The 13,881-nt window shown below is 37.0% G+C and overlaps 1 protein-coding gene across 4 annotated transcripts in view; it reads left to right on the top strand.

Annotated features, from left to right (window-relative positions):
- faf (ubiquitin carboxyl-terminal hydrolase-like faf) overlaps positions 1 to 13,881 on the top strand; it is a 1,326,265-nt gene that overhangs the window by 605,219 nt on the left and 707,165 nt on the right. For all 4 annotated transcript variants that reach the window (XM_090382082.1, XM_090382083.1, XM_090382080.1 and 1 more), the window contains one exon: positions 4,291 to 4,431. In XM_090382082.1, coding sequence (XP_090238208.1) covers positions 4,291 to 4,431 — 141 coding nt within the window. The remainder of the gene's footprint in view (positions 1 to 4,290; positions 4,432 to 13,881) is intronic.

The following is a 13,881-nucleotide window of genomic DNA, read 5'->3' as shown; positions in this document are numbered from 1 at the left end:
CCACAGAAGCCAATGTGCCAACAACTAACAAAAAAAAAAAAAAAAAAATCAGCCAAAATGCTGTTAATGTCTACCCTTATACTTAAATTAAAACTAATGTTTTTAACTTTTAAAATAAAACAATAAACATTAAGAATTAAAAAAATTAGAAGGTGACTGCAGATATATGTGAAACGGTATCTCTACAGGATGCCACACTTTTCACTCCTTCAGCGAATCGTGCTGAAATAGTCCGTATATGCCGCCATTAACGTTTCAATAGTCTCCTGTACGTATAATTTTTTGTGTTGAGGCCAAAAATTAAAAAAAAAAAAAATTTATCTAATATACAGGAAACTGTGGCAACTACCTTAAGTTACCTGTATTTTTAAGCTGTTGACAAATGCTTCTAGTTAGTTGGATTAGAGTATGATTGGAGAAATGTTGACCTGTCAGATGTTGCCACAATGGAAAGAATTAAATAATTGCCTGAAAAATAAAATATACTACAAATAGTATTTAATGCTAAAGATCTTATGATTTTAACTTCTTCATCAAGGATCAGCAGCCAAAACCAAAGGAAATACAGCAAGAAGTAAGGCCTCTGTTTCTGATATGAAATATACATAGCATGAGGTAAAAAGTGAGCTGACGTATATATCATAGCCGACCCGAAAGAGACCAAAACAGAAAGGGATAGGAATGTAAGCAAATTTAATTAAAATTAAAAGTAAAAAGCCAAAAATCAAGATAAAATTAAATCCAATAAAAATAAAAAATGGAATAAAATAGCAAGCAACCCGAAATGAATTTAAAATGAAGACGAAAGGATATAGTTAAAGTAGGAAAACTTACTCTGGTGCCAAGCAAGAGCTGGCGAAATGGGCTGAGGGGAGCGAACGTCAACAAGGCTGTGTCGGTAAACCAAGGAAGTTAGCAAATTAAATCTCAGTGTGTGTGGGGGAGGGAAAAGATGTAACTAGGTCAAAGTAAACTTTACCAGACTAACGGAGAGGTTGGCAATTAAACAAATGAGGAATATCGACCCAGTATAGCGGAGAAATCCAAAACTTACAAAGTAGCATTAAAAGTCTAAACTTTGTTGGAGATGAAAAAAGTGAGAGATAGCAGAAATATAGCATCTTGAATATTACTTTTGGTCAACCTAATCACTCACAAGACAAAAAACATGGTGTATGAACAGTAAAAAGTGTTTGGAAGAAGGGGAATATACAGTCGTGCTTGGGCAGTCCGATGTTGTGAAACCTGTACTAATAACAGTTCCCTGGACATAGGTTTGGATGTATGCTTCATGTGTTTAAGTCAGGAATGGTATTGTATTATAAAAAATATGATTAAACAATGTCAAAAATGAAAATAATTATCAAAACATAATATCCCCTTAGATATCCAAGAAAACTAGTGCCCACCGATTGACTATCTATGGGGTTATTATGTTTTGATAGTTATATTAGTTTTTTATTTTTGTGTTTGACATTGTTCAGTCTTATATTTTTTATAATACAATACCATTACTGACTTAAACACATGAAGAATATGCTGAGAGCTATGTCCAGAGACCTACTGTTGGTACGAGTTTTGCAACCCCGGACTGCCCCAGTGTCACTGTATGCCCATTCTTCCAATTTATTTTTACTGTTCTTACACCCAGTGTTTTTTATTTCTCGTGAACAATGAGGTTGACCGAAAGCAATATTTGAGATGCTATTTTTCTGCTATCTCTCACTTTTTCCGTCTCCAACACAGTTTAATCTTTTAGTGCTACTTTGTAAGTTTTGGATCTGTTCCTGTCACTCTGGTAAAGTTTGCTTTGACCTATTTACACCTGCTCTCCCCGCCCCCTCCCCACCACACACACACACACACACACACTCCGGGTTACATTAACATGTTACATATATGGGAGGTTTCCAAAAAGTATGGTAACACATTTTTTCTCTCGATGATGTTTAATAATGTGAAGTTGAAATTGCACACCAAGAAATAAGTGAACATGCAATACTTCTCCACAGAGTTTCTAGTTTTATTGATGCACTTGTCCCAACGATGGAGCAGTTTATCAATACCAGTACTGAAGAAGTCCGCGCCCACATGCAGTAACCAACATCAAAATGCCCGATGAACTCCCTCATTCGTGGTAAGATGCTTTCTTGAATGGTGTTTTTTCAGAGGGTCGCACAATTGGAAGTCTGAAGGTGCTAAATCTGGGCTGTAGGCGGGGGGGGGACAGCTTTTCCCACCAATTACAGTGCAACCACTCACAAGTGGTGTGGGCAGTATGTAGAGTTGCATTGTTGTGCAACAAAATCATGCCACTTGTCAGGAGTCCTGGTCGTTTGTGTCGAGTGTTGTCTTTCAGTTTTTTCAACGATGCACAGTAAAGCTGTGCATTGATTGTTCCTCCCTTTGGCAAGAAATCCACCAACAGATCACCTTGGCGATCCCAGAACACTGTGGCCATGACTTTTCGGACACTGGGAACAGTTTTGAATTTTTTGTGCACAGGAGATTGTGGATGTTTCTAGGTCATGGAGTCTTGTTTGCTCTCTGGAGTAAAGTGACGAACCCATGTTTCGTCTGCTGTGCTATGCGAGCGAGAAAATCCTCTTCTTTGCTGTATCACAACAGGTTCTCCAGACAAATCCCTATGCGTTTTGCTTTGTCCTCCTGTGACAATTGTCAGGGCACCCAGTGGCAGTACACCTTTCAAAAGCCAAGAACACCATGAAAAATTTCATGAACAGTCGACGTACTCATATTCACTATATTTGTGTAATTTCACGCAGTTTCACTCGCCTGTTTTTAAGAATGATGCCCTTAATGCATGAAATGTTGTCTTCTGTCTTGGTTGATGAAGGCCTGCCCACCCGCCCGATGTCGATCTTCAATGTCAACATGGCCCACTTTAAATTCATTGCACCAAAAACACACCTGCTTCTTTGTCATCACCTTTTCGCCATATGCCACAACCAGTACACGGTAAGTGTCACTTGAAGGCCATTTTACTTGCAAAAAGGGAATAACTTCACGAACATCTGTTTTGGACCACACTCGCATGGTAGCCGCCATTTTGCAACTCGAATCTGATGTGAGGCAATAGTACCGCAACACTGCACTGGTGGTCTTTTTGAACGTTATTAACAAGTCTATCTGTCCACTGCATTTCATCTCATTCCCTTTCACCATTATTAAGGAAAAAAAAAGTGTTACCTTACTTTTCGGAAACCCTTCGTATGCTGCATTCTAATTTGCTAACTTCTTTGATTCACCGATACAGCCTGGCTGACGTTCGCACCCTTCAGCCCATTTCACTAGCTCTTGCTTGGCATAACAGTAAGTTGCCCTACTTTAACTATATCCTTTCGTCTTCACTTTACACTTCTTTTGTTTAAATTCATTTAGGGTTGCTTGCTATTTTATTCCATTTTATTTTTAATTAGATTTGATTTGATTCTTATTCCATTCTGTTTTGGTCTCTGTTGGGTCAGCTATGATATATACGTCAGATCATGTTTTGCTTCTTTCTACATATATTTCATATTAGAAACAGAGGTCTTACTTGTTGTATTTCATTTGGTTTTGGCTGCTCATCCTTGATGAAGAAGTTAAAATCAAAGGATCAATAGCATTAGGTTAAATTTGTAGTATTTCCTTTTATTATTTATTTTTGCTTTTATTCGTCAGGCAATTTAATTTTTTCTATTGTAACTACATCTGTCTATCCATAGACAAACGCTGGCCACGTCACCACCATACGTCACAGCCACAAACATCAACAAACAATTAACCACGCGCCTCACGCACCATCCTGGCAGTGGATCTCTATTCCAACTGCCATTCAAGTATTTTAATCCGATGAAGGCTGCCACCCAGCCGAAAGCTTATTTATGTATTGTAGTTTAATGCTCTGTGCAACAAAATAAAATTTTTTCGCATTATGAATCCGGAGCACGTAGGCCTCTTTTATTACATCTGACAGGTCAGCATTTTTTGCATTCGTACTCTAATCTACTTATCTACATTCCATTATGGTTTCTGGGTATTTCTGCTATTATAAACAGTGCCCCAGGTCCACAAACTATCCCAATATATTAATTTATGATTCCTTTTTTTGCCGTTACTTTGCACCACAATAATTATTATACACGCACACGCACACAATCTTAAATTCCTAACTAAAATATTTCCTGAGCAAGGTAAATACTTATATTGTTTGCCATGAAGTAATTAATTTGTGCATTCAGAAACATCTTAACTTTTCACTTTTTATTTTATTTATATTTTTAATAGTTGGTGTCAGCAAAACTCTGCCAAGTAGGCTCTGCTGTTGCATCCTCTCCTGACTCTAGCTCTGATAGTTCAGCTGGTTCTCCTCACCATCCCCCATATGAAGAGCCTAGTATTGAAGCAGAGAGATGCCTTCCAGGAGTGGTAAATATGTGTATAATTTTATATGATACATTCATTTCTCCTTTAGAATCTGAAAGATATTTATTTTAAAAATACCCAAAATTGGTTCTGAAAATAATGAAGGAAGCATTCATTTATGTGGTGTTAGCAAAAACAGTGTGATTGATTTTGATAACAAAAGTGTAGCTTGTAGCATGTTTGTAGCTTCTAGTGAGGGTACAGTTGGAATGTTTGAAACTGTTTACAAAATGTGCATTTTGGGGTATTTCTCCTTCTAGCATTGAAGTTGTGCTGTCCATCTTATCACTGAAGCACTACTAGAGCCATACGTTCAGGAGCAAGTGGAAAAATATGTTGTACAAGAACACCAATGAAGAAGTGACAAATCCACCAGGGGGTGGCTGCAGATTGCAATAAGATGTTGATCACAAACTAAAACAAATACCCCTTCAGCAGACACCTTCGAAAGTAATTTTTAGGCTTTGCTATTTTTGATGTGTTATCAAAGCAGTAATTTTTAATGACAGAAATTTTAGTGTACTTTTGAAAGACGTAGTAGTAGAGCCATGTGATGGCTTGCATCACATGCATCACACACTGCTCAACCCAATCAAGGCCTTATACACCTCAATCCGATCACCTACAGGAACCTGCTCTCCAGAAGCTGCAATTTGCAGAACGTAAGCCTTTCTTGGTAAGATCACTTTCCTCACACCAATCTTGTTGCCCTTCTCTGTACTCACTCAAGCAACCCTATATCCTACCTGAAATGACACCTTCAGACCTGAACACAGTACTCAAGGCATGGCCTAACCATTGCCTTATACAAAGGTATAATCACCTCCTTTTCTCTATTAGCAAAATTTTTGTATACCATTGATAAAACCCCATGACCTGCCCTGGCAGCCTGTCTGCATTGCTCAGAAAACTTCATATCTGACTGCACAATTACTCCCAAGTCTTTTTCATTTCATAATTTCATTTCATAATTACTCCCAAGTCTTTTTCATTTCATTTCATTATACCTCTGATGAAATACAATATTTTTATTCCCTTGCATTTGTTACTTAAGTAAACAAACATATAACATAAAGAGAAAAAGTTCCAAACAACCGGGGGGAGTGACACACTGTCATTTGTTTCAGCTTTGTGTTACGCCCTAAATTCACATGAGATATGAGTGCATTGGTGTTCCCCGATTAATAAAAACAATAGGAAGCTAGCACAATGAACCAATAGAAATATAGATTTCACGGGTTATCTTATCGCCCATTTCGGAAGCTGTGGAAGAATGTTCTTCCATGTTGGAATCCTTATGCCAGTGTGCATGTGGTAATTAAGACGTTTTTATCACAACTTTCCCGGGACAAACAGCTTTGTTGTACACATTATTCTATCGTATTTAATCTGCATAGTCTATGCCAATTATTAATTCAGCAAGAAATTTTCATTTAGTATCGATAAAATTAAGAAAATGTATGTTCTGACTGATGTTTATCAATGGTATAAGCACAGTGCTTTGTTTATAAAAGTTTATGATATGACCACACATGGACAGAATCAGTAAAAATATTCAAATATATAGGCACATATCTGCTCCTGCTCTATAATATATTAAAATAAAGCATTTTTAAAATTTTTTGCAGTAGCCCTTAAAAGGATGAAAAGGCAGCAGAGTTTGACAGATTTTTTCAATAAGAAACCAAAATCAGAATTTGTTGTATCAGAATTGGCCTTGGAGGGTACAAAACAGTCACAAGCACAACCACTCCAACTTGAAGAAAGCAGAACATCAATTATTGAAATAAAAAACAATAACTCCAAAATTAAAAAATAATCTTCCTGAATGCTGGACAGTGCTACAATGTAACAATTTTAAAGAAAAATATGACGGACTGGTAATTTTTAACAAAAAGTTAGGTTGCAAGTGTGCAAGATATGACTTTATAAAAGAAAGTCTTCATGTGTTAAAAGAATAGAAATGTTTTCAGATTGAGGCATCAGGGAAAAATAAAGAGGTACAACAAGCTTCTCTAAGGAAAAATGAAAGAACATTTTTCATCAAAAGCTCATAACATTTGTAAAGAGAACTTAAAACAATGTGAGCAGGATTCAATAACAAAAGTAATAGATATGATGAATGAAAAATATTTAAGTGCTACTTGTAGAGTATTTAATACAGTTTACAGCCTGGCAAAAAGATGTAAACCGTTTTCAGACATAGAAGATGAGATAGAATTGCAAATTAAAATTGGATTAGATATGGGAATAGGATTACATTCTTGTAAAAATGCTGTGAAAGTTGTTCATTTCATTGCAAAGAAAATTTAATAAAATTAAGAAATATTTAATAAAATTATTGAAAATAATCTAATCTGAAAATATGTTTGATTATTGACGAAGCTTCAACGATATCCTGCAAACCAGTTATTATACTTTTCTTAAAAGATGAGGATTCTTACATCACCAACAATTTTCATTGAATTGGAAAAACAAGATGCAGAGATAAAATGTTCTTCAGTTATGGAAAGTTTAAATAATGTTGGGCTTACTAAGAACTACCCAGAAAAAAATTTAATAGGATTTTGCTCCAATGGTGCCAGCGTTATGCTTGGGAGAAAATCTGGAGTGAGTACTAGGATTGCAAAAGAGTTTCCAAACATAATAATATGGCACCATTTAAATCATCGCCTCCATCTTGTTTTAGATGATTCGATAAAGGAAATAAAGCAAGTAAATCATTTTAAAATATTTATTGATAAGATATATACTATTTTTCATCAATATAATAAGAACCAACTTGAACTTTCCAAAATATCCGAACAACTTGGAATTGAAATTATAAAGATTGGTAGAGTTTTAGGACCAAGATGGGCTGCCTGTAGTTTAAGGTCAACCCTAGCTGTGTGACGTGCTTATCCAGCGCTACAATACTATTTTTATTCAAATAAAAAGTACTTGGCTGCCTGTCTTGAAAATATATATTTTTTATAACTGATTTGGAATTGATGATTGATATTTTAAACGAAATTTCTCTTCTTTCAAATGCAATTTGCACTTTCCAGTTTATTGGACTTTTCTATTCATCATCATCAGCCATTTTCATTCCACTGCAGGATGAAGGCCTCTCCAGTAACTTTCCAGTTCCTTTTGTTGTGTGCAATGAATATTGATTTACTACCCATGAACTTGTGAATTTCATCTGTCCATCTCCGTTTTTGTCTTCCAGGTTTTCGTCTAGCTTCTCTTCGGTACCATTCTGTTATTTTCTTAGTCCATCTGTCATCATGTCTTCGAGTTGTGTCCTGTCTAAAACCATTTTAGTTCTTTTAGTTTTGATAAGAATGCCCTTTGCTTGAGTTTACTTCCTAATCCATAACAGTCAGATTCCTAATATAATTCGTTCCATTCTTCGCTGTGTAGTTCTCGGCTTATCTTCCATTCTTTTGTCGAGTGCCCAAGTTTCACTTTCTCATAAGTGGCGCCTCCGTAGCCAGGTGGGCAGGAGCAGCAGTGCGTAGCACACATTTCTTGATTAGACCGGGGTTTGAGCCCATGACCACCAAATACAGAGGATGCGGAAAGGTCAGGGAATGACCATTGCATATCCCCGGAGCAATATGGCCTTAGTTGCTAATGCTCCTAAAAAACAAATAACGAACAAATAAAATTCCATAAGTCATGGTGGGGAGTATACTTTGGTTCATTATTTTACATTTCAGACAAATTGGGATATTACTCCTCAGTGACTATATTTCCTAAATGCTATCCATCCAAAATTTATTCTTCTCTTGACTTCCAGCCATTTATCATTAGTACAGCTAATGACTTGTCCCAGATAAGTATATGAATCCACCTTTTCAATCGCTGATCTTTCAATGATTGTATACCTTTCTGTGGCATACTTGTTCATCATTACTTTTGTTTTAGCCATATTCATCTTTAGTCTGAAATCCTTACTAACTCTGCATAACTGATTAAGATTTTCCTCTAATTCTTTGTGATCTTGGCTTATGATCACAATGTCATCTGCAAATCGTAAATGGTTTAGGTACTCTCCATTCACATTGACTACTTTCTGGGACCAGTCTAATCTTCTGAAAGCTTCCTCAAGGGCAGAAGTAAATAACTTTGGAGATATTGTCTCCTTGTTGAGCTCCTTTCTGAATTTCAAATTTGCTACTGTCTTTGTCTAGTCTAATAAAGGAGGTTGCAGTCTCATATATTTTCTTCAAAATCATAATATATGGGGTATCTGTGCCTTGTGTTTCCAGTGCCCTGAAACATTGCGTTATACTTTATGGAGTCAAATGCCTTTTCATAATCCACAAATTCTAGACATAATGGTGTTTTATATTCATTTGCTTTCTCCATTAGCTGTGATATTACACGAAGGTGGTCCATAGTTGAGAATCCTGTTCTAAAGCCGGCTTTCTCTTTTCGTTGATTCTCATCAAGTATTCTTTATAATCTGTTAGTAATGACCCTTGTGAACCTGTAGATGTGGAATAACAAGCTAATTGGTCTATAATTTCCAATTTCTGATTTTTTATCTCCTTTCTTATGCAGCAAAACTATGATTGCACTATTCCACTCCTTAGGCATCACACCTTTTCTAATGCATTTTGTAAAGAGTCTTGCCAGTTTCTGCATCATATCTCTTCCTCCCAATTTTAACTACTGAATAGTAACCTCATCTTTTCCCAGAGCTTTCCGATTCTTCATTTTCTTCAACACATGTTCTTCCTCATCAGGAAGGATATTGGGTATGCCGTATGTGTTACTAATTTGTGCTCCATCATCCCCACTGCTAGCATCATGTCCTCACATCATCACTAGGCGCCTCCGTAGCCAGGTGGGAAGGAGCAGCAGTGCGTAGCACACGCTTCTTGATTAGACCGGGGTTCGAGCCCATCACCCCCAAATACGAAGGATGCGGAAAGGTCAGGGAATGACCACCGCATATTCCCGGAGCAATATGGCCTTAGTTGCTAATGCTCCTAAAAACCAAATAACAAACAAACATCATCACTATTCATCAGTTTCAGTATTACTCGTCTTTCTGTATTCTTGCTCATAGCTGTTGATTTAAATCCTTTGTTTTCCCCTTAATGTTTGTTCTACTTTTCTTGTGTTAAATCTTTTTGTTAAATCTGAGTCTCTTTCTAATGGCTTTGCATAACTCAGTATACTCAATTTTGTCCTTGTCAGTGTTTATCTTGCTCTTCATTTGTCGTCTTCGGTTCATCACGACAAGCATTTCTTGACTAATTTTTTCTTCTTTTGATTTCTTTTTACCTATAGGTTTCTTGGGCTTTATCACTTTCAGAAAGTTGTAGTATTCCTTGCGATATCTTGGTCCTGAACAGTCTGCAGAATCTCAAACTTGTTCTTAAGTTCCAGTACATAATGCTTTTTCTCCTCTTCTGTTATCTCAAAGACCTTTGTATTATTTACTCGATTTTACTCAGTTTTTTTTTATTTCCTTTCTTACATTTATATCAATTGTCCATGTTACCATTCTGTGATACTTCAAACATTTTACCTTGTTCAGGCTGGTAACATCATTCACGACATATCTTCTGTTAGTGCACCTTTTCTGTTAGTGCATCTAATTTGAAACGGGTAGTACACTCGATCGTATTGTATTTGCAGTGATACTGATAACTGGAATGATGTGGGTTTTTATGTTATGGTATTATGGTGAAATGAGTTCCCCTTCACTGAAATCTTCAATCATAAACAAATTTTCAGAATATTCTCTTTATTCCTATTTACTTATTACAGTGGTGAAGGGAAAGGGACCAATGAAGTACAAGTGGTGGCAGTGTTAGGAAACGAAACAAAATTAATTTATAAATGAAGATGAAAATGATTAAGAAGCAGGACAAAGGTTGTCATCTGTTGCACGGGAATTAGATCTCACTATTTCAACAGAGAATACTATTTTAAAGGACAGACATGTATAAAAGAACATGTCAAAGGATCAATGCACTTAATATCAGTAGTAATCACAAAACAGCATTCAGGTGCTATATCGAAGATGGAACAGCTGTTAATAATATGGATGGAAAATCAGATTCAGAAGCGAGTGCCCCTGAGTCTAATGACCATTCAAACAAAAGTAACAAGTATTTATGAAGATATTAAGGATAAGTAAGGCGAATCCCAAGCCAAATCTAGGCCCCGAGTGCCAAGCGATATTTTGTGCGATACATAGCGTTCTTTCTCAGCGGATTAGTTATATTTATTTTCCAGTGTCTCTATTCTTCTTGTTTTTCATAAGTGATTCTTTACTTAAAAGCTTTGAAGTAGAATCCAGAAAGGAAATACACCTTTCTTTCCTTGTGTATATATATATATATAATCCATACTAACCTAACTAACTCTCTAAACCGTTTGGTCACTGGTGGCACCGCTCCTGCCTCCACGTGGCGGGGCTGGTAACCTGGGAGAAGAAAAACACTCTCCCGGGGCAAAAAGGAGGTACTCTCCAAATGCGGTGAGCAAAGATGGACATAAATAGACCATGCCACTTACGGATCTTCTGATCCAGATCTCTCAAACAGAGAAGACTTAAATGCAGGTAATGCAAAATGGCAGAAAAAAGAAGGAACAGAAACCCCTGCTCTTCTTTTTTGATACTGCATTCTTTAACTGATAATCCACTGAGTAAGCTCTCCCCATTCTTAATACAGAAATGTCTTGAAAATGCGGCGGGCCCACCAAAAATGGTTCGAAGATTAAAATCCAGAGACCTTTTAGTGGAGATGAATGAGAATAAGCACTCGGAAAATCTATTAAAAATATCGACTTTTGGTGGAATTTCCACAAAGGTTACCCAGCATGCCACCTTAAACTCCTCTAAAGGGGTAATAGCCGAGTGGGATCTCCTTAATGTATCTGAGGAGGAGATAGTTCAGGAATTAGGTGATCAAAATGTAATAAATGCCAAAAGGATAGTCATTAAGAAAGATGGGGTTCTTACTCCTACTCGAACGGTCATTCTTACATTTAAAACACCAATTTTACCAACAACATTAAAGCTGGATATTTAAGGTGCAAAATTCGACCATATATTCCAAACCCAGTCCGGTGTTTTAAATGCCAAAAATTTGGACACTCACAAGCAGTCTGCAGGGGTGTAAAAGAGCATGTTCACACAGACTGCTCCACTGAAATACAAAGCTGCCCAAATTGTAAGGGAAATCATTCAGCATTTTCAAAGGAGTGCATCCAGTGGCAGACTGAAAAGAATATACAAACGTACAAAGTGGAACACAAGGTGCCATACCAAGAAGCAAAAAGACATTTTTCAATTTCAAATAAATTGCCATCTTATTCTTCAGTTGTAAAAAAGCAACGATCCATAATAGTACAAACAGATTGTTCAGTTCCGCCAAGCGTCTCAATTTCTGATTGGACAAGGTCAGTCCTCTCTACACTAAAAGAACAGCCTACCCAACAGCAATCAACTCATTCGGTAAATACACCATTGACAATACTGCCAGATAAAAATTCTGTACAACAGCCAGTTAATCAAACAAGCTCTGAAAGAAATAATCAAAAATCCAGTACTGATACCATGGACATAGATAGAAATTCACACCGAGATGAATCACCTCTTGAACTTCATGCAGAAGAGGAGGACATGGACGTCAATAGACCAAATTTCCCAAAAAGAGAAAAAAGACTAGACAGGCGCAAACAAACCACATCCTGTAAGCAAGCATTCATACCCGATAATCCTCAATAATGCATAGAATCATTCAATGGAATTGTCGCGGACTCCGAGCTAACTTAGACGATGTTTATCACTTAATTACTGAATATAAGCCTGCTGTTCTTTGTCTACAGGAAACAAACCTGACCCCTAAAATATCTATGAGCATAAAACATCATATAATGCTTAGAAAGGATAGGAACAACTCTAATGCAGCACATGGAGGTGTAGCATTGCTAGTAAACCCCAGAACTCCTTCCAGACCTGTCGCACTGCGAACAACTTTAGAAGCAATCACTGCTAGAGTTATGGTTGAGACAGTGGTAACAGTTGTTTCCATATACCTTTCGCCAAACTATTCATACACTTTAGCAGATCTGAATGATTTAGTTACCCAGCTGCCACCACCTTTCTGTATCTTAGGTGACTGGAATGGGCATCACCCCCTATGGGGTTCCTCACACCTTGATAAGAGAGGTCAGTTAATTGAAAAATTTCTTGAAAGGCACAACTTAACTTTACTAAACAATGGGACTCACATGTACGTGCATCTTTCCTCAAGGTCAACTTCTGCAATTGATCTTGCCAAACCTCCTTCCGCTTATTGATTGGGCGGTCACTGATAAACTGCGAAATAGTGACCACTTTCCAGTAATATTCACACTGTCGACTAACTCTCCTCCTCAAACTGAAATAAAAACTGTTTGAAAATTCGACAAAGCTAACTGGAAGAAATATCAAGAACTGGCACATCTAGATATTCAGACTATTGAGACCCTCACCATTGACTCAGCCGTAACTTACATAACTCAGCAAATGATAGCAGCTGCAGAAACCAGTATACCCAGATCATCCATGAAAACCCGCTCCCAACCAAAAATATGGTGTTATGAAGCCTGTAGCAATGCCAAAAAAGCGAAGAATAGATACTGGAACTTATTTCGTAAATACCCAACCACAGCTAATCTCATACAGTTCAAGAAAGCTAGAGCTAAATCTCGTCATACACAACGAATAAGCAAAAAACAGACATGGTCCAAATATGCCTCCTCTATAAACAGAACCACAAATATCAGAACCGTTTGGACTAAAGTTCGAAGAATTAATGGAAAATATCCTCCTATAATCACTCCGATAATACTTCTAAAAGGCAAAGAAATCTGCCATCTTCTCAATATTTCTAATACATTAGGTGAAACCTTTGAAAATATCTCCGCTGTAACCACATTTGAGCCAAGTTTCTAGGCGCATAAAGTACAAGCAGAAAAATATAATCTCAATTTCAGTACTTCACGACAGCATCCATATAATGTACCCCCTTACCATGGCAGAGTTACATAGTGCACTTGCAAAATCCAAAAATAGTGCTGCTGGCCCTGATGGAGTGTACTATGCCATGATATATCATTTGAATGAAGAATCCCTTTCTGCTCTGCTAAAAATGTATAATAGAATCTTTGACGAAGATACTACCCTACCAGTTGGGGTCATTCTATTGTATTAGCTTTCCCAAAACCAGGAAAGGACCATTCAGATCCAGCAAAATTACCAACCGATAGCTTTAACTAGTTGTATAGGAAAAGCATTAGAAAAAATAATTAATGCCAGATTAACATGGTTCCTAGAGACTGAATGCATTCTAAGTCAAAATCAATGTGGATTTCGAAGAACTAGATCGACACTTGACCTTATGGTCAAAGCTGAAGGAAACATCCGAAATGCATTTCTCAGGAACGAACACTTGGTGA

This window comes from Mastigoproctus giganteus, chromosome 9, assembly GCF_048544385.1.
Source record: "Mastigoproctus giganteus isolate SK-2022 chromosome 9, ASM4854438v1, whole genome shotgun sequence".
NCBI lineage: Eukaryota > Metazoa > Arthropoda > Arachnida > Uropygi > Thelyphonidae > Mastigoproctus > Mastigoproctus giganteus.
This window is presented reverse-complemented; position numbering and strand designations above follow the sequence as displayed.